The sequence below is a fragment of the Mustela putorius genome, unplaced genomic scaffold (genome assembly GCF_011764305.1).
Source record: "Mustela putorius furo isolate JIRA1106 unplaced genomic scaffold, ASM1176430v1.1 tig00000743_pilon_pilon_pilon, whole genome shotgun sequence".
In the NCBI taxonomy this organism is placed as follows: domain Eukaryota; kingdom Metazoa; phylum Chordata; class Mammalia; order Carnivora; family Mustelidae; genus Mustela; species Mustela putorius.
The window spans coordinates 6,095,873-6,115,507 of NW_025421464.1; the positions used below are offsets into that span (position 1 = coordinate 6,095,873).

Sequence of the window (19,635 nt, forward strand, 5' to 3'; positions counted from 1 at the left end):
GCTCCCCACTGAGCAGAGAGCCCAATGTGAGACTCGATCTAGGACCCTAGGATCATGACCTGAGCCGAAGGCAGTCACTTAACCGACTGAGCAACCCAGGTGCCCTAAGAACTGGAAAGTTTTAGATAAAGTAAATTGACTTTTAGAAAAGCAACAAAGGTAATGAAGGCTCACATGGTCCTTATTCCTTCCAGGTCATGTAGCTAAGGCCAATGAGGATTATAGGATGGCTCTGAAGAGTATGTAAGAAAGATAAGATTATCCTTGTCTCAAATGATGACAGCTGCAAAGTCCATATGTTTGTTCTCCCATATTCTGGCCAATAAAGCACAAAAATGTGACCTAATATTCTGTCTGCCATTTTTGACATTAACACAATATCCAAGAGCATAATCAGTGGACTCATCTCACTGAAGAGGGTAAAAGTGAGTTTGGGCATTAGAGAACCTTCAGAGAGTGACATTAGAACCATTAGAGAGTGACAGCTATGTATAATCATGTGGTAAGATCACATTAAACTGTATACTTTATGGTTTTTCAGTTAACCCAGAAGTGCATAAAATCCCCAATTCATTTCTTTTCAGCAAGACATAGTAGAAACGTAATATAATGTTACAGAATAAATTGTTAGATTGGCTTCTGATTAAGACTGAAGATGACCTTTTTTTTTTTTTTTTTTTTTGCCTCTGCCTTCAGCTCAGGTCATGATCCCAGGGTCCCCTCACTTTTAATTTTTGATTTACTTATGATTGGAAAATGACTAAAAAGTTACAAGTATAATAGGGACTCTGTATTACCTACATGCATATTTTTAAAGAATAATACATATAACTTTTTAATTTAAATTTTGTTTCTCTTGATTATATTTACTGAAATATATGTTAAGTCTGTCAAACTCAATACTAAGTGCTTGGGCTTGTATTTTGTATGTCCTGCCCCAACCCCCCACACCATTTCATTTCACTGGTAATTCATTTTTACTGTTCTACAAAAATATCTAAACTGCGAATGGTTGGAAAGGAAGAACACTGGTTCTTCAAAGACAGTTTCAGAGTAACGGGTGTGGGTTTCATTCTGGCAGTGCGCTGCAGACAGAATCGAATAGTGATGGAACAGGGGCACCTGGGTGGCTCATTGGGTTAAAGCTTCTACCTTTAGCTCAGGTCATGATCCCAGGGTCCTGGGATCAAGCTCCCCATAAGGGCTCTCTGCTCAGCAGGGAGCCTGCTTTCCTTCCTCTCTCACTGCCTGTCTCTCTGCCTACTTGTGATCTCTGTCAAATAAACAAATAAAATCTTAAAAAAAAAAAAAAAAAGGCAACAGAACAGCAGTAGTATCACACAGAAAGCCCAGAGAAAGGGATTTTGGCTGTCTTAGGCCACTGAGCTTGAGTTGCTTTTGCTCATTTTAAGACTCTCCAGCTTTTCCAGTGATTCTACGAGCTATGTGACTGCATTCTAACTTTTTAAACAGAGTCAGTTTCGTGATATGCAACTGGTACAAACTTTTTGGTCTACTCCTTTTGGTTTGCTCATCTTTATTGCTCAGTCTGCACTTCCCCACATGGAAGAACCAGCTGCAACTTCTTCACCTCCCCCTTCCCACCCTAAGCTGCAGGTTTCATTTCTGCTGAAGTGTGGCAAAATGTTCCTGGTTCCCTGTGTTTTACAACAAAAATAATGTTAAAAGGGCAAATCTGCTATTAGTCCAGCTGTATTGTTAAGTTAAATAATAGTAAATATTGGGTACTTACCTGCCAAGTACTATATATTAGGTGTTATGCCTCATTTAAATACTACAACAAAACTGTATGCGAGATAACAATACTCACATTTTATAGATGAGGAAACTAAGGGTCAGAGAGGTTAAATAACTTTATCGAGGTTATATGGTTAAAATCGCTTCTCAATTTTGGAATCGAGATAAAACTCGATTCCAAAAGCATATAATCACTTGAGAAGCTAAAGATATTAGAATGTTTAGAAAATAACCCACTCAGGGCGCCTGGGTGGCTCAGTGGGTTAAGCCTCTGCCTTCGGCTCAGGTCATGATCTCAGGGTCCTGGGATCGAGTCCCGCATCGGGCTCTCTACTCAGCAGGGAGTCTGCTTCCTCCTCTCAATCTCTCTGCCTGCCTCTCTGCCTACTTGTGATCTCTCTCTGTCAAATAAATAAATAAAATCTTTAAAAAAAAAAAAAAGAAAATAGCCCACTCAGCCTGCACTTTATCTGAGATGGACCACTCAGTATTACCTACTGGTTCTTACCTGTTAGCTTCGTGAAGGCTTCCATGTCATCAATTGCTGTAGAGATGTGATACTTTTTTCCTTCAGCACCTGTAATCTCTATGTAGGGGTCGGCTTTGAGGAAAGCATTTGTAATCCTAAAGATCATTGCATAAAAATTTACGTTTATGAGAAAATTTGAGTATTTGCTTAATGCCCACACTTGAAATAAAAGAAATCTTTCTACTTCAGAGAAGTAAAATCCTGAGACATGATGTTCTAAAGACAACTGTTTTTGGATCCTACATAAATGCATAAATATGCCTATGGTGATCTGCGGGCTACCATGTTTACTGTGATCCAGCATAATGTAGGGCTCTAGATAACATTATCTTATTTAATCTTTCCAACAAGATAGACATAATCAGCATCAATTTTACAGAGGCAGATATGAAGTAATTTTCATTTAACCAAGTTAGGAAGAAGTAGTACCAGGCTTTGCACCTAGATGTCTCTGACTCCCTGAATTAAAAACAAACAAAAACTTCTCTTCAAAGGAACAACCATACAAACGGGTGAATGTGTTCTAACTAGTCTGCTCATGTCAAGTTAAAACTATTTCGGAGACATGGAATGAACTCACACTCTACTTTCGAGAACTCTTTATGGGTCTGTGAGTCTCACAGAGATGTATGGCTCTACTTTTATCTACCTGGCTGAACTTTTCTGCTATGGTTCTCACTGGGTCAGGGAGAAGAGGTGAAATTCCTATTGGTTTTGCTATTTTCTACTAATTTTGATAAATAACTGACATGGTGAGGATAGACATTAATCTTAATTCTTAAAATTAATGTTTGTCATTAGTTTCAGAGTGTCAATTATTCATGTCCTATCTCCCACCTTGATCCTAATGTCTGGCACATAAGCAACTGCCTCTGGGGAGGTCTGAGCCATTGCCCCTTCATGTCTTGCTGAAGCCAACTCTTCCACACTTCATCTATCCCCTTTATTCATTCTCCTCTTTTTCCTCCAAGTTTACTTTTTGCTAGTTTTTGTTGTATTAAGGGAACCATTTCAGATTTATTCACTTAAAGTTCACTTAAAATTTGCTTGAATTCACCTAGAAAGCTCAACTTGACCTAAGAATGATCTAACAAAGCATCACAAAAAATTTTATAGGGAAATAGCAGTTGAATTTCTTACATTGTATCAATGATGTTGCCAATTTTGTGTTGATAAGCTCTGCGGTGCAAAGAGTTGCGAGTATGGAACATGTCATATAGATTCCCAACCTCCTGCAGGAAAACATAAAATAAATATTAATGCAGGATCCAGTTCTGTTACCCTTGTTAGCAGACAAGTACACAGGACAAGGAAAAGGAATGGTGACAGACAGACAAGAAAGCTATGCACAGGAGCTACCTCATTAAAATCCCTGAGTCCATTAAAAAACTAAGGGGCAGGAAAGTAAAATCATTTCTTGGTTTGCAACGTTTCTTCTTAGTAACAAAATCTATCGCTCTAACTCTGTAGCAGGTTGTTTTACGCATCTTCAGTATGTTTTTTAATCTCAACAAGTCTAGAAATTAGGCATTATTCTTATATTCTTTATTCTCAAAAGAAAGACTTTTTCTTTTCTTTTCTTTTTTTTAAAGATTTTATGTATTTGACAGACTGAGAGAGAGAATACGGAAGCAGAGGGAGAGCAGGCAGAGGGAGAAGCAGGCTCCCCGCTGAGCAAGGGAGTCGATCCTAGGACTGTGGGATCATTACCTGAGCCGAAGGCAGACACTTAACCATCTGAGCCACCCAGGTATCCCAAAGAAAGACTTTCTGCAGTATAATGCCATACTACTCTTTAGTTACATGACTCTAATTAGGAAGGACCTAATGATTTAGCATTTTACCTATTATGAAACACTAATATAGATCACTAACTATGGTTAAGGAGGAGACTTGAACCAAACTTTCTGGGCTGAAATTCTAGTTCTGCCATTCATTAACTCTATGTTTTCTCTGTGCTTGAACTTGCTCACCTATTAAGTGGCATAAGAATAGTATCTATTTTATACGGTTGTGAGGACTGAGTTAATCCACCTAAAGCATTTAAAACAGTGCCTAGCGCAACACTCAATAAATGTCTGTTGTAGCTTTATTATTATTTAACAATGCAGAAAATGAAAAGAACTTTATGATTCTTACAAGTGCTAAGCGTAAAGTAAAAAGATTGATAATTTATCAGGTTGTGATTTTTCCAAATTATTGAATGATTACTTCTACACTTCGAACTAGGAACAACACCTTCTTTATTGTTCCTTTGACATAGCTCACCTTATCTCTAGGACAAATACACTTCCCATTCTCTACTTCACAGACACGGGCAAATTTAATAAAGCGCTTGTAGTCAAAATTATTTTGGATTCCAAGATGATGGCAGTCCCTGGAAAGATTCCAAAGCAGAGAGATGAAATTCTTCAATGCGGAAACTGTACCTTAAATATTAACACTAAATGTATCCAAGGATTTCAATTTTTATTTATTTAAATAAAAATAAAATATATTTAAATGATATAAGAATTTTAACCAGTTTTTCTGAAATGTTCAGTGCATACCTGGCAAAATAATCCCATTTGTCCACATCGATGCCAGTTCTTTTATTGGCCACTATCTCATAAAGGAAGCTTTTCTCTTTAGGACGCCCTTTATATGGCCACTGGAAGACAAGAAAACTCACAATAGTTTTAGGATACGAACTGTATCTATTTATAAGCAAAGCAAAGCAACTGTGTTAACCTAAAAATTATAAACAGATACTTGAATGGGAATGTGAGATAACTTAGAAGGTTCTAGTTTTTCCTTCTTCCACTTAATTCCTAAACTAGTAGAAAAAGGAAAAGAAATGCTAAGGTATGTGATATCCTATTAATACTAAACCTTGTGCCATTGAAAGGATCCTAACTCATTGCATTTATTTTATTTTTTTTTTAAGATTTTTATTTACTTATTTGACAGACAGAGATCACAAGTAGGTAGAGGCAGGCAGTGAGAGAGGAGGAAGCAGGTTCCCCGAGGAGCAGAGAGCTCAATGCGGGGCTCAATCCCACGACCCTGGGATCATGACCTGAGCTAAAGGCAGAAGCTATAACCCACTGATCCACCCAGGTGCCCCTCATTGCATTTCTGATAACCAACATCTTTCTTCTTTTCTTGGCTTTAAAGTTTCTTTAAAATATAAAATTTAGGGTGCCGGGCACCTGGGTGGCTCAGTGGGTTAAGCCTCTGCCTTCGGCTCAGGTCATGATCTCAGGGTCCTGGGATCGAGTCCCGCATCGGGCTCTCTACTCAGCAGGGAGTCTGCTTCCTCCTCTCAATCTCTCTGCCTGCCTCTCTGCCTACTTGTGATCTCTCTCTGTCAAATAAATAAATAAAATCTTAAAAAAAATAAGAAATAAAAATATAAAATATAAAATTTAATTATAAATTGTAGGAATGACTCTCATATGCTAATGCTTAAATTTATGCATGAAAATAGTATTATCAAAGTAGTTAAACATCTAGTCTAAATGAAATGATTCAGCCCCACGAGCCCCCACATCATGCTCCCTGCTCAGCATGGAGACTGCTATTTCCGCTCCCTCTGCAGCTCCTCCTGCTGACATGCTCTCTCTCTGTCAAATAAATAAAATCTTTTTAAAAAAAGAATTTTTGAAGCTCCCATATTTTGGAAATAGAATATTTGCTTCAAAATCCAGCTCTTCACCTTACATTTTACAAATAGATTTGTATATACTCACTGAAAAAACTTAAACTCAGAGGGAAATTTATTTTTTATTTTTTTAAAAGATTTTATTTATTCATTTGACAGACAGAGATCACAAGTAGGCAGAGAGGCAGGCAGAGAGAGGGAGGAAAGCAGGCTCCCTGCTGAGCAGAGAGCCGGGTGCGGGGCTCGATCCCAGGACCCTGAGATCATGACCTGAGCAGAAGGCAGAGGCTTAACCCACTGAGCCACCCAGGTGCCCTGGGAAATTATTTTTCAACTTCTTTTTTATTATTTATTTTTTAAAGTACTTTATTTATTTGAAAGAGAGAGCGAGCATGAGCAGGAGGAGGGAAAGAGGAAGAGGCAGACTCCCTGCTGAGCAGGACGCTTGATCCCAGAACTCTGGGATCATGACCTGGTCGGAAGGCAGATAGATGCTTAACCAACTGGGTCACCCAGGTGCCCCATTTATCTATCTCTCTATCTCTCTGAGGGGGGAGGGGCAGATGGAGAAGGAGAGACAGAATCCCAAGTAGGCTCCATGCCCAGCGCAGTCTGACCTGGGGCTCAATCCCATGACCCTAAGATCATGACCTGAGCCTAAACCAAGAGTTGGACACTTAATCAACCAAGCCACCCAGTCAATAAGTGTCTGCCTTCGGCTTAGGTCATGATCCCAGGGTCCTGGGATCGAGTCCCACGTCAGGCTCCCTGCTTGGCGGGAAGCTTGCTTCTCTCTCTCCTACTCCCCCTGCTTGTGTTCCCTCTTTCACGGTCTCTCTGTCAAATAAATGGATAAAATCTTTAAAAACAACAACAGCAGCAAAAACAAACAAAAAAACAAAAACAAGCCACCCAGGTGCCCCTCAGCTTCTTTTTAATTAAAACAAACAAACAAAAAAACCTAAACTTTCCGGGGCGCCTGGGTGGCTCAGTGGGTTAAAGCCTCTGCCTTCAGCTCGGGTCATGATCCCAGGGTCCTGGGATCGAGCCCCATATCGGCTTGGCAGGGAGCCTGCTTCCTCCCCCCTCTCTCTCTGCCTGCCTCTCTGCCTACTTGTGATCTCTCTCTGTCAAATAAATAAATAAAATCTTAAAAAAAAAAACAAAAACAAAACCCTAAACTTTCCTTTGAACTATTCAACCTTTTTTCTAGTTCCTCATATATCTAAATATTTCAGATGCGATTTTCTTTTAAAGATTTTGTTTATTTATTTGACAGACAGAGATCACAAATAGGCAGAGATGCAGGCAGAGAGAGGGGGGTAAGCAGACTCCCCCTGAGCAGAGAGCCCCACGGGGCTCAATCCCAGGACCCTGGGATCATGATCTGAGAGGCTTTAACACACTGAGCCACCCAGGGGCCCAAGATGCTATTTTTTTTATAATTTTATTTTTTTCTCTTCTTTTTAAATTTCCTTTTCTGAGCTGTGCCCCCTCTTATCCTTTCCTCCCCTCACTTCCCATTCCCTCCCATCTTTCCCCCAAGCACTCAAACATGTTAATTTTAATGGAGAAACAAGACACACACTTCTACATTTTCCAAACATTACCTCTGGCTCCTATATAGAATATTGCATACATATATTCACCAAAAAATATTTACACATGTATTTTAACTTGGGGGGGGTAACTTCTAAAGATCTCAGTTAAGAGATTAAAAAAAAAGATAAGCCTTTCATTTTTTTGTATTAAATAGTAGAAACATATAATGTATTTTATTACTTAGTCTCCCTAAAATAGCCAAATATCTCTTTTCTTTCTTTAATTAAATTTTTTTTATAAACATATAATGTATTTTTATCCCCAGGGGTACAGGTCTGTGAATCGCCAGGTTTACACACTTCACAGCACTCACCATAGCAATACCCTCCCCAATGTCCATAACCCCACCTCCCCTCCCCGCCCCGCTCCCCTCTAAATATCTCTTTTCAAATAGCTCTGAAGGAAACTAGGAAAGACTAGATGGGAAACACAGTCAATTCAAATTAAATGGTACAAAAACTTACCAAAGAATGTTTGATTGGTGATTCAAGTGGTCCTGCAATTAGTTCCTTGATAAAGCAAATGTCTTCTTCAGGGACAAGACCGTAGTATTTCATGACTGCTTTGAGTCCATTAGAATTAACGAGGTGCTCAAACATCATCAGTGAGCCCTGTTCATGCTAAGAAAAGTCAACACAGTATGGTCTGTTATAGACTCCAGTGCATTAGAGACCCCAGATAATCCAAATTATTCTTGATTCGAGGTAATTCAAAGATAAATTTCTACTGCATGTTGATTATCTAGCTTTTGACTACTGTCTTGCAGATATTTTCTTTTTAAAGTAGGCTACACACCCAGCATGGAGCCCAATGCAGGGCTTTAACACATGATCCTGAGACCCAGACGTGAGCTGAGAGCAAGAGTCAGATGCCTAACCAGCTGAGCACCCAGATACCCCTTGCAGATATTTTTTAAAACCTGTCAAATTTGTCTGTATTTTACTAGCTTATAAACATTTTACATATCGTGTTCATTATTATTTCATAAATATATTTAATACGGGGCACCTGGGTGGCTCAGTCAATTAAGCATCTGCCTTCAGCTGAGGTCATGATCCCAGGGTCCTTGATCAACAAAGAGCCTGTTTCTCCCTCTGCCTGCCTGCCTGCTGCTTCCCTGCTTGTGCACTTGTTCTCTCTCTCTCTCACTCTGTCAAATAAATAAAATCCTTTAAAAAAAGTAATAAATATATTTAATGAGATATAATCATTTACAGTACAGAAGTACTGCACAGATATGATAGAGAAGAATATTACCCAGTCACACAGTAGAATCCTGTTTGAATGAGCATCACTATAAAATTCAGTTCAGTTGAAGGGCCTGGCTGGCTGAATTGGTGGAGCAATCTCGATCTTGGGTTGTGAGTTCAACCCTAACATGGGGTGTGAAGCCTACTTAAAATAAAATTAAAATTTCAAAAAAGGGGTGCCTGGGTGGCTCAGTGGGTTAAGCTTCTGCCTTCAGCTCAGGTCATGATCTTAGGGTCCTGGTATCAAGCCCCGCATCGGGCTCTGCTCTGCAGGGAGCCTGCTTCCCCCTCTCTCTCTGCCTGCCTCTCTGCCAACTTGTGAGCTTACTCTCTGTGACATATAAATAACTAAAATCTTAAAAAAAATTTTTTTTCAAAAAAAAAAAAAAATCAGCTCTATTGTTGCACCAACCTTGAAAACACCAAGTTACAAATTCTGTTAGCACTTCCATCTAGTGGCAAAACATGGTAACTGCAAACTTGCCAGTAAAAACAAAAAAGTATTTTGGAGCTCGGAGGTCAACATCTACATGGGAATCTTGAACTAGCCTCTTTCTATTCCTCTGTCTCTGTTCACTCACTCATAACTGTAAAGATCAAATGATCTCCTGAAGACATTGGTGCCATCACAGGTCTTACCAAAAACTGAGTCAATATGAAAACAAAACACCTGGATGGACCTATAACTATTTTTAAAAAAATGAATAAGATGCATATTAATTATAAAGAGAAAAAACAGTTAAAGTTTTTTTTTTTTTTTTTTTTTTTTTTTTTTTTTTTTTTAAAGATTTATTTATTTATTTATTTGTCAGAGAGAGAGCAAGCGAGAGCGAGCACAGGCAGACAGAGTGGCAGGCAGAGTCAGAGGGAGAAGCAGGCTCCCTGCGGAGCAAGGAGCCCAATGTGGGACTCGATCCCATGACGCTGGGATGATGACCTGAGCTAAAGGCAGCTGCTTAACCAACTGAGCCACCCAGGCGTCCCCAGTTAAAGTTTATAATGGAGAAATCTGGTAAACATTGCCTTAATGAAATGATCAAAGTTAGTATCACCAGCAATGTGCTAAACAGATTTTATGTGCCTCTGATGTGAAATACTAAGAAGATATAATGTGACATTCTACTGAAAATACATACTCTGACAGTATGTATCAGAAAACTGCAAACATCAGACAAATTGAGGGACATTCCAGAAACAACTCAACTGTACTCTTCAAAAATAACAAGGTTGTAAAAGATGAAGACTGAAGACTTATTCCAGATCAAAAGGAGAGTAAAGAGAAATCACAACTAAGTAGTATGTATGGATCAGGGAGATGGAAAAAAAAAAAGTTTTCTTCCTCCTTTTCTATACAGACAATTGGTGCAATTTGAAAGGAAGTAAAGGGCGCCTGGGTGGCTCAGTGGGTTAAGCCTCTGCCTTCGGCTCGGGTCATGATCTCAGGGTCCTGGGATCGAGGCCCACATCGGGCTCTCTGCTCAGCGGGGAGTCTGCTTCTCCCTTTCTCTGCCTGCCTCTCTGCCTACTTGTGATCTCTCTCTCTCTCTATTTCAAATAAATAAATAAAATCTTAAAAAAAAAACAAAAAAAGAAAGGAAGTAAAAATTAGATAATAGTATAGCACCAATATTAATTTTCTGATTTTGGTACTTGTATTGGGGTTATGTAAAAGAGTGTTCTTGTTTTTAGGACATACCCTCTTAAGTATTTAGGAATGAAGGGGTTTGTGTACAACTTACTTTCAAATGGTTCAGAAAAAAATATTACTTTTAAAAGATTTTTATTAAGTAATCTCTACACCCCATATGGGGCTCAAACTAATAAGCCAGAGATCAAGAGTCCCATGCTCCACTGACTGAGCCAGCCAGGTAACCCCCAAAACTGTATATATTACAGAAGAATTTAAGTCCCCCAAAGATAGAACAATGGACAAGAGCAACGAAAATTATAAGCAACTCAGGAGTAAATATAACAAAAGATGTATAAAGTCTTTATGTAGAAAATTATAAAATTTATAATACAAGAGAAAAGGGCCAAAGATAATAAAAGAACAGGGTGTGAACAATTGTCCTACCAACTATCAAGACTTATTATAAAGTAATAGTAATTAAGGAAATGTGGAATGGGGCACCTGGGTGAGTCAGTGGTTGTGTGTCTGACTCATGATTTCAGCTTGGGGGGTGATCTTGGGGTCATGGGACTGAGCCCCATGTTGGGCTCCCCACTCAGTGTAGAGTCTGTTTGGGATTCTGTCTTTCTCTCCCTCTGCCCCTCCCCTGCTCCCGTGTTCTCTCTCTCTCAAATAAATAAATAAATATTTAAAAGAATAAATACAAAAATAAAAGAACAAAAATAAATAAATAGGGATGCCTGGGTGGCTCAGTCAGGTAGACATCTGACTCTTGATTTTAACTTCGGTCATGATCTTCTGGGTCATGGAATATACTCTCAGTAAAGGGGTCTGTTTGGGGACTTTCTCTCTGCCCCTCCCTCCTCTCTCTCTCTCAAAATAAATAAATCTTGAAAAAAATAAAAATAAAAATAAATAGAATCCTAAAGTGAAAAGCCAAAATTTTTTTTAACTTTAATTTTTTAAAGTTTATTTATTTATGTAATCTTCACACCCAATGTGGGGCTTGAACTCAAAACCATGAGATCAAGAGCTGCATACTCTAGTGACTGAGCCAGCCAACCAGGCAGTCCTGAAAGGTCAATTTTTTTTTTTTTAGGATGTACTTATTTATTTCAGAGACAGAGCACAAATGGGAGGGGCAGAAGGAAAGAGAATCTCAAGCAGACTCAGTGCCAAGCAAGGAGCCCCACATTGGTCTTGATTCCATGACCCGGAAATCAGGGTCTAAGCTGAAACCAAGAGTCAGACCTTAACTGACTATGCCATCCAAACACCTCTATTTATTTATTTTTTTTCTTTTTGTTGTTGTTGTTTAAGATTTTATTTTTTATTTGACAGAGAGAGAGACAGAGAGAGAAAAATACAAAGTCTCTCAAATACGAAGACTTGGAAATTAGGGTTCCTTGATCTCAGGGTTCTGAGCTCAAGCCCCATGTTGGGTATGGAGCCTACTTTAAAAAATAAATACAAAGACTTGCAAAGGGCCGAATAGATCCTATTTAGATCAGTCTTGCTGAAGAAAACAACTATTAAGTCTGGACAACTTCCTACAGGTACTGGCCAGTGACCAAAAGTGAACAGATGTGAGAAGGAAGTTAACACTTGGAAGAAAAAAGCCTTGGGCAACATGCCAGTCTTTCATGGCCTGTAGCATGAGGTCCCAAGGCAGCAAAACTACAGAGAAACTACCCATCTTAGTTGAAGAACTAGAATACTTCATCAGAATTTAAAATTTGTTTCTCAAAAGGCACCATTAGAAAAAATGAATTGGCAAGTTCCAGACAGGAGAAAAATCTTCACATAACTATTATACACACACACACACTACATACACTATTTTATATATATAGTTAAATCATATACATATATAATTACTCAAATCAACAATTAAAAGGCAAACAATCATATTTTTAAATGGGCTAATGTTAAAAGAACACTTCATGAAAGATATATCAATAAAGCACAGGGGCACCTGGGTGATTCAGTTGGTTAAATGTCTGCCTTCAGCTCGGTCACAATCTCAGAAGTCTGGGATTGAACCCCACATCAGGCTCCTTACTCAGTGGGAACCTGCTTCTCCCTCTCCTCCCCATTTGTGCTCTCTCTAGTTATCTGTCACTATCTGTCTCTCTCTCTCAAATAAATAAATAAATCTTTAAAAAAATAATAACTACAGGAAGGGCGCCTGTGTAGCTCAGTGGTTAAGCAGCTGACTTCAGCTCAGGTCATGATCCCATGGTCCTGGGATCGAGTCCCACATCAGGCTCCATGCTCAGCAGGGAGCTTGCTTCTTTCTCTGCCTGCTGTTCCCCTGCTTGTTGTGCTCTTTCTCTCTCTCTGACAAATAAATAAATAAAACCTTAAAAAAAAAAAAAACTACAGGAAATAGTATTCAATGTATATCAAAGAATGTCAATTAAAAAAAAACCCAAACAAACCAAAATCCCCCACCTAAACCCCACAGAAGACCACTGACACTTATTAGGCAAATCTAAAAATCCAAATGTTAAAGAGGCTACAGAACAGGAAATCTCCCACACTCCTGACAGAGCATAACATGGTACAGTATGGGAGAGGTCAGGGACTTTCTTACAAAGCAAACATGCATCTACTTTATGATCTGGTACTTGTAGGCATTTTACCTAAAATAAATGAAGACATTTTCCATGAAAATCATGTACAGTAATGTGTATAGCAACCTCATTTGTAATAGTCAAAAAGTGAAAACAACCCAAATTCTATCAAAGGGGAAAAGGATAAACCAATCACAACTTACCCATACAATGGAATATTAACTCAGCAATAAGCAGGGATTAAGAGGTGATGCACGCAACATGAAGGAAACTCACAATCATCATGTTGTGTATGAATAAAAGCAAGACACAAGAGAGTATCTATGAAATGATTCTACTAATATTAAATCTAAGAACAGACAAAGCTAAGTTATGTTTATAAAAATCCAGACGAGGGAGAAGCGGGCATTGACTGAGAAAGGCATAAGGGAATTAAGATGAAGACATTTCATATCTTGACTTGGGTAGTAGTTACGAGGATGTATACAACCGCCTAAATTCATGAACCAGGGTCTCAGACTGGCTCAGTCAGTGGAGTGTGTGACTCTTGATCTTGGGGTTATGAGTTTGAGCCCCATGTTAGGTGTAGAGATGTCTTAAAATAAACAAACAAACTTTAAAAAATTTTACTGAACTGTACACTTAAGATCAGTACAACTTACTATATGTGAATATAGTTTTTTTCTTTCTTTAAAAGGAAAAAAAATAGGGGCACCTGGTTGGCCCAGTTGGTGAAGATGTGACTCTTGATCTCGGGATTAAGAGTTCAAGCCCCACGTTGGGTTACTTAAAAAAAGTAAAATATTTTTTAAAAAGAAAGAAAATAGAGGTTGACATGGAAGAACCAACCATTCAGCACATACTAATATTCTTTTCTACTTCAGGTTCCAGAAATATAATGTGGCAAAAAATGGAAGTCAGCATAACTTCACTTTTCAAAAACTAATTCCAAAGACTGGGTCAGCCACCTGCATATCCTTAATTATAAAACAGTTCAGTTAATATAAATGATGAAACTTGCCTGGTATCGGCTACTTCATGATAAAGAAAAAGTAAGTTAAAAAGGAGCTGGCCTTTTATTTAATTTTTTCAACGATGTGATAGAACAGTAAGAGCATTAAATTAGCAGCTAGAGGGACAACTGGGTGGCTCAGGCAGTTAGGCATCAGCCTTTGGCTCAGGTCATGATCTTGGGATCCTGGGACTGAACCCTGAGTTTCTTGCTCAGCAGGGAGTCTGTTTTCCCCTATCCCTCTGCACCTCCACCCCACTGGTAGTCTGTGTGTGTGTCTCTCTCATATAAATAAATAAAATCTTCTTAAAAAAATTAGCAGCTAGGGGCTCCTGGGTGGCTCAGGGGTTGAGCCTCTGCCTTCAGCTCAGGGTCCTGGGATTGAGCCCAGCATTAGGCTCCCTGCTGAGCAGGGAGCCTGCTTCCCACACTCTCTCTGCTGCCTCTCTGCCTACTGGTGATCTCTCTCTCTCTCTGTGTCAAAAAATTAAATAAAAAAATTTTTTTTGAATTAACAGCTAGAAAACCTGGTTTTCTAGTGCTGGCTCTACCATTTAAAAGCTTTGTGATTTTTTAAAAATATATATTTATTTATTTATTTGAGAGAGAGAGACAAAGAGAGAGAGCATGTGAGCCAGGGGAAGAGGCAGGAGAGGAAACAGACTCCTCCCTCAGCAAAGTGGGGCAAAACCTCACCACCAAGAGATCATGATCTAAGCCGAAACCAAGAGTTGTTCACTTAACTGAATAGCACCCAGGTGCCCCAAGCTTTGTGATTGCTTTGTATATCAGTACACCTTTGTGAGTTTCAAGTTCCTTTATACTTATAAAAGTGTAGATAATGGGGGTGCCTGGGTGGCTCAGTGGGTTTAGCCTCTGACTTCGGTTCGGGTCATGATCTCAGGGTCCTGGGATCGAGTCCCGCATTGGGCTCTCTGCTTAGCAGGGAGCCTGCTTCCCTCTATCTCTCTCTCTACCTCCCTCTCCGTCTACTTGTGATCCCTCTCTGTCAAATAAATAAAATCTTAAAAAAAAAAAAAGACTACTGGGAGATCAAATGAAATATATATATATATATATATTAGTATACTGTAATGGGGAAGTATACTATCACACAGCAGTGGTTGCTTGAATATAGGACTACGTACCGTCCATTTCACATCTGGGCGAGCAAGTGGAATAAATCTTCCATCAAACATATGTGAAAATGGCCCATGACCTTAAAAACAAAAGCAGCCTTAGAACAAGGAAACTGTTTATAAGCTGGTAAAAGATGAATCTATTTTTTTAATCTTTAAGCTTAACTTGAAAACCAACGGAAATTAATAATCTATAAGTACATCACAAAATACCACAAACAAATCCTCCCTTCCTATTTTCTAAAACAAGAGAACAGGAAATAAAACCACATAGGAAAGTAAGCTGTCCATGGAAGGGTCTCTGAGTCATCAGAGCTTACATAAATCTGAGGGAAGGATAGTTTCTGTGTAACTTAAAGGAATGTCAAGGAAAAAACTGGCATCTTCAGATTGAATATATTAGAATAGCCATTTTAAGTGTGCCTGGGTGGCTCAGGGTTAAGCCTCTGCCTTTGGCTCTGGTCATGATCTCAGGGTCCTGGGATCGGGTCCCGCATCGGGCTTTCTGCTCAGCAGGAGGCCTGCTTCCTCCTCTCTCTCTGCCTGCCTCTCTGCCTACTTGTGATCTCTCTGTCAAATAAATAAATAAAATCTTTAAAAAAAAAAAAAAGAATAGCCATTTTAAAACAATCCACTGGGGCGCAGGAAGAAAATAATATAACTTTATTCTTCTACTCTCATCCTTTTAAAAGGGATCTCTTTTCATGTAAATTTTATAATGTACTTAATATATCTTATAGAAATATACACACTCAGATTTTTACTGCTGATGTGGGCAACCAAAAGTAGAGCTCACTAGTTCACCTTATTTGTAAGTGATTTTTAATATTCCACTCATTTAATAATATGAAACTCTGTTGACACGCAACTATGTAATTATCAGAATTTCTGAAATGGGTTACTTGGCTGAAGAAGGACTCTACCTAGACCAGGCCAGGGCTTTTCTGCAAATCACAGTCTACAAAAAGCCTCATGAATGCAGTGCTTAGAGTCCTAGGGACTGGCAAAGTTTTCTCAATGACATGCTCTCAAAATACCTAGATCTGTTAGATTTATCATCTAGGAGTGATAATGGTCTACTGAAATCTCCAAGCTAAAGAGAGTGCCCTACCCCTTTAAGAATCTGGCTGTTTGAAAGACTGAGACTTCCTTTTCCCTGCCCTGAGGGCACACACAAACTCTTAGGCTCCTACAACAGGGCAGGAATAAATTACAAAGATAAGGGGGTAAAAACTCCTATAAGGAGAGGACAATCTCTTTTCTCTTTCTTTGTCAAAGAAGAATGATACTCTTTTACTTGGATTGAAGTGGTCCAAGACCGCACCTGGGTCAGGGAAAAAAAAGCAGTACTCTAAATCTGTTGTTAATCCCCTAGCACAGGGGCGCCTGGGTGGCTCAGTGGGTTAAAGCCTCTGCCTTCAGCTCAGGTCATGATCCCAGGGAGGGAGACCCACATCGGTTCTCTGCTCAGCGGGGAGCCTGCTTCCCCCTCTCTCTCTGCCTGCCTCTCTGCCTACTTGTGATCTCTCCTGTCAAATAAATAAATAAAATCTTAAAAAAAAAAATCTGCTAGTGCAGATTACGCATTCTAGGTTTGAGAAGAATGGATTTGATAAAGTAACTGAAAGATAATGGCGATTTTTTAACAAGGAGAATAAAACAAAGATAACACAGCCTCCTAATCACAGTAGTCAAAAAAAAATCTCACTATCAGAAAGTCCTTTCATATAACTTGTAGCAAAGATGTGTAATGTGAGAAATCCATTGAAAGACAACAACAACAACAACAACAAAAAGTAGCAATGCTTTGGGGTTATGAATCATTCCAAGAAGAAGCAATGGCACATTTAGATTAATGTTAAGTGCAGAATTAAAACACAATTTTCATATATCTTTTAGTTAATCAGATTTTTAAATTTCAAATTACATGAACAGTTTTTGTTCTTTGCACAGCATACCGAGATCATGACAAAGGCCAGCAATCTGAACACAGAGCACATCCCGTTCACTTATCTGCAGCTCTGGTTGTTTCTCCCGCAGTGCACGAACCAGACATCCTGCTAGATACCCTACACTGAAGAGTAAGCAAAACAAAAAAGCAACATAAAATCACTCTTCTGTTTGTTGAAAGATGATACTATTAAACCTCAAGAAATTTAACATGTTTCTCAAATGTTCTAATGTATCTCTACAACAAGTTAATAGAGTAGTCAAGTTTCAGAACTTGTTTCAGAACTAAGCAATAACACACAAACAGAATACCCAATCCCAACAGATTGGGAATTCACAATCAAAAATCACTAGGGAAAAGCAACATCAAAACCACAATGAGATACCACCCTCACATGCATTAGAAAGGCTATTATAAAACCAAACCAAACCAAACCAAACCCCCCAAAAACAAAATAACACATGTTGGCTAGGACAAGGAGAAATTAGAACCCTTATACACTATTGCTGGGAATGTATAATGGCGCAACCACTATGAAAAACAATACGGTAGCTGCTCAAAAAATTAAAAATAGAATTATCATATGATCTAGCAGTATGTAGCCAAAACACTGAAAGCAGAGTCTCAAAGAGATATATGCACACCAATGTTCACAGCAACACTATTCACAATAACCAGAGGTGGAAGCAAACTGAGTGTCCACTCACAAATAAAGGGATAAACAAAATATGGTAAAAGCATATAACTGAGTATTATCATCTTAAAAAGAAAAGAAATTCTCACACATGCTCCAGCATAGGTGAACTTTGAGAAAATTATGCTAAGTGAATGGAGCCAGTCACAAAAAGACAAATACCGTAGGATATTACTTATATGAGGTACCTAGAGTAGTTAAATTCATAGAAACAATGTAGAATGGTGATGACTGGTGGCTAGGAGAGGAGAATGGGGAATTGTTATTTAATGGATATATAGAGTTTCAGTTTTACAAAATGAAAAGGTTCTGGAGTTTAGCTGAAGAATAATAGAGATATATTTAACACTACTGAACTGTATACTTAAAAATGGTGTGGATGGTAAATTTTATATTCCGTGTATTCTATCACACAAAAATTTTTTTTCAAAGAAGTAGGACTTCTGGCATTTTAATTTTTACAACATAGATTGAAGATAAAGGACTGACAAATGCCAAATGCACTTTTAGCACTTTCCCCCTGAAAGTAATTCCTGAGAATACAGTATCTTTCTTTTTCCCTTTAACTCTGAACTCCACAAAGTTAGAGACAATTGCTACCATGTTGGTTTGGTAGGGCCTAGTGAGTTTTCAATAAATATGTGTTGATGAATGAATGCACATTTGAGTAGACACTTGTGTTCTTGCTATTAAAAACACCTCAAGGGCGCCTGGGTGGCTCAGTGGGTTAAGCCGCTGCCTTCGGCTCAGGTCATGATCTCAGGGTCTTGGGATGGAGTCCCGCATTGGGCTCTCTGCTCAGCAGGGAGCCTGCTTCCCTCTCTCTCTCTGCCTGCCTCTCCGACTACTTGTGATTTCTCTCTGTCAAATAAATAAATAAAATCTTAAAAAAAAAAAACCCACTTAAAAAAGGGGTGCCTGGGTGGCTCAGTGGGTTAAAACCTCTGCTTTCAGCTCAGGTCATGATCTCAGGGTCCTGGGATCGAGCCCCGCGTCAGGCTCTCTGCTGCTCCCCTCTCTCTCCGCCTGCCTCTCTGCCTGCTTGTGATTTCTCTCTGTCAAATAAATAAAATGTTTAAAAAATAAAATAAAATAAAAACAAAAACAAGGGGCGCCTGGGTGGCTCAGTGGGTTAAGCCGCTGCCTTCGGCTCAGGTCATGATCTCAGGGTCCTGGGATCGAGTCCCGCATCGGGCTCTCTGCTCGGCAGGGAGCCTGCTTCTCTCTCTCTCTCTCTCTCTCTCTCTGCCTGCCTCTCCATCTACTTGTGATCTCTCTCTGTCAAATAAATAAATAAAATCTTTAAAAAAAAAAAAAAAAACAAAACCCACTTAAAAAAAAACCCACAAAAGACAAAAAACACTTTAAAACAAATAAAACGAACGGTGTGAATACTTCACGAAACCTACAACTGTCAAGTTCTTCCCAGCAGAGCCCATGTTCTCCAGGCTCCAGATTTTACAATGGAAAAGCAGACCGAATTCTCAACTTAGTTGTAATAACAGAGGTGTCACCGTCTCTCAGCCTGTGAATATTTTTCTGATCTACAAATTTCCTGGTAGGTGAAGAAAAACATCTGCTTTCAAAGGCAATTCTATACAAGACTATACAGGAAAGTTAAATAATCAAACTTACAAAGTTAGTCAGTAACTGACCCTGTTGGGTTTTAAATATTTCAACACAAATACATCATCCAAATGACCTGTCAATAGACAGTTTGATTATCTTTCCAGTAAAGATCTGAATTGGCTTATAAGAATACATAAAATAAACAGAATATAGCAAGGCAAATCAAAGCCTCAATTTTCTTATCAACAAAATATGGGTGTTATTACCATTTTATAAAACTAT

At 38.8% G+C, this 19,635-nt stretch overlaps 1 protein-coding gene across 7 annotated transcripts in view; it reads right to left on the reverse strand.

Moving 5' to 3' along the window:
- The window catches only part of SAMHD1 (SAM and HD domain containing deoxynucleoside triphosphate triphosphohydrolase 1), a 59,191-nt gene that overhangs the window by 18,430 nt on the left and 21,126 nt on the right, over nt 1-19,635 (reverse strand). For 6 of the 7 annotated variants that reach the window (XR_006607864.1, XR_006607863.1, XM_045084175.1 and 3 more), the window contains exons 5-11: nt 17,098-17,213; nt 15,149-15,219; nt 7,997-8,152; nt 4,837-4,937; nt 4,556-4,664; nt 3,428-3,519; nt 2,267-2,382 (exon numbers count right to left, since the gene is read on the reverse strand). Coding sequence is in view for 5 of the 7 variants with exons in the window: in XM_045084175.1 (XP_044940110.1) it covers nt 2,267-2,382; nt 3,428-3,519; nt 4,556-4,664; nt 4,837-4,937; nt 7,997-8,152; nt 15,149-15,219; nt 17,098-17,213 (761 nt within the window). In the remaining 2 variants the exon portion in view is untranslated. The remainder of the gene's footprint in view (nt 1-2,266; nt 2,383-3,427; nt 3,520-4,555; nt 4,665-4,836; nt 4,938-7,996; nt 8,153-15,148; nt 15,220-17,097; nt 17,214-19,635) is intronic. The other variant, XM_013053332.2, reaches the window with a different exon arrangement.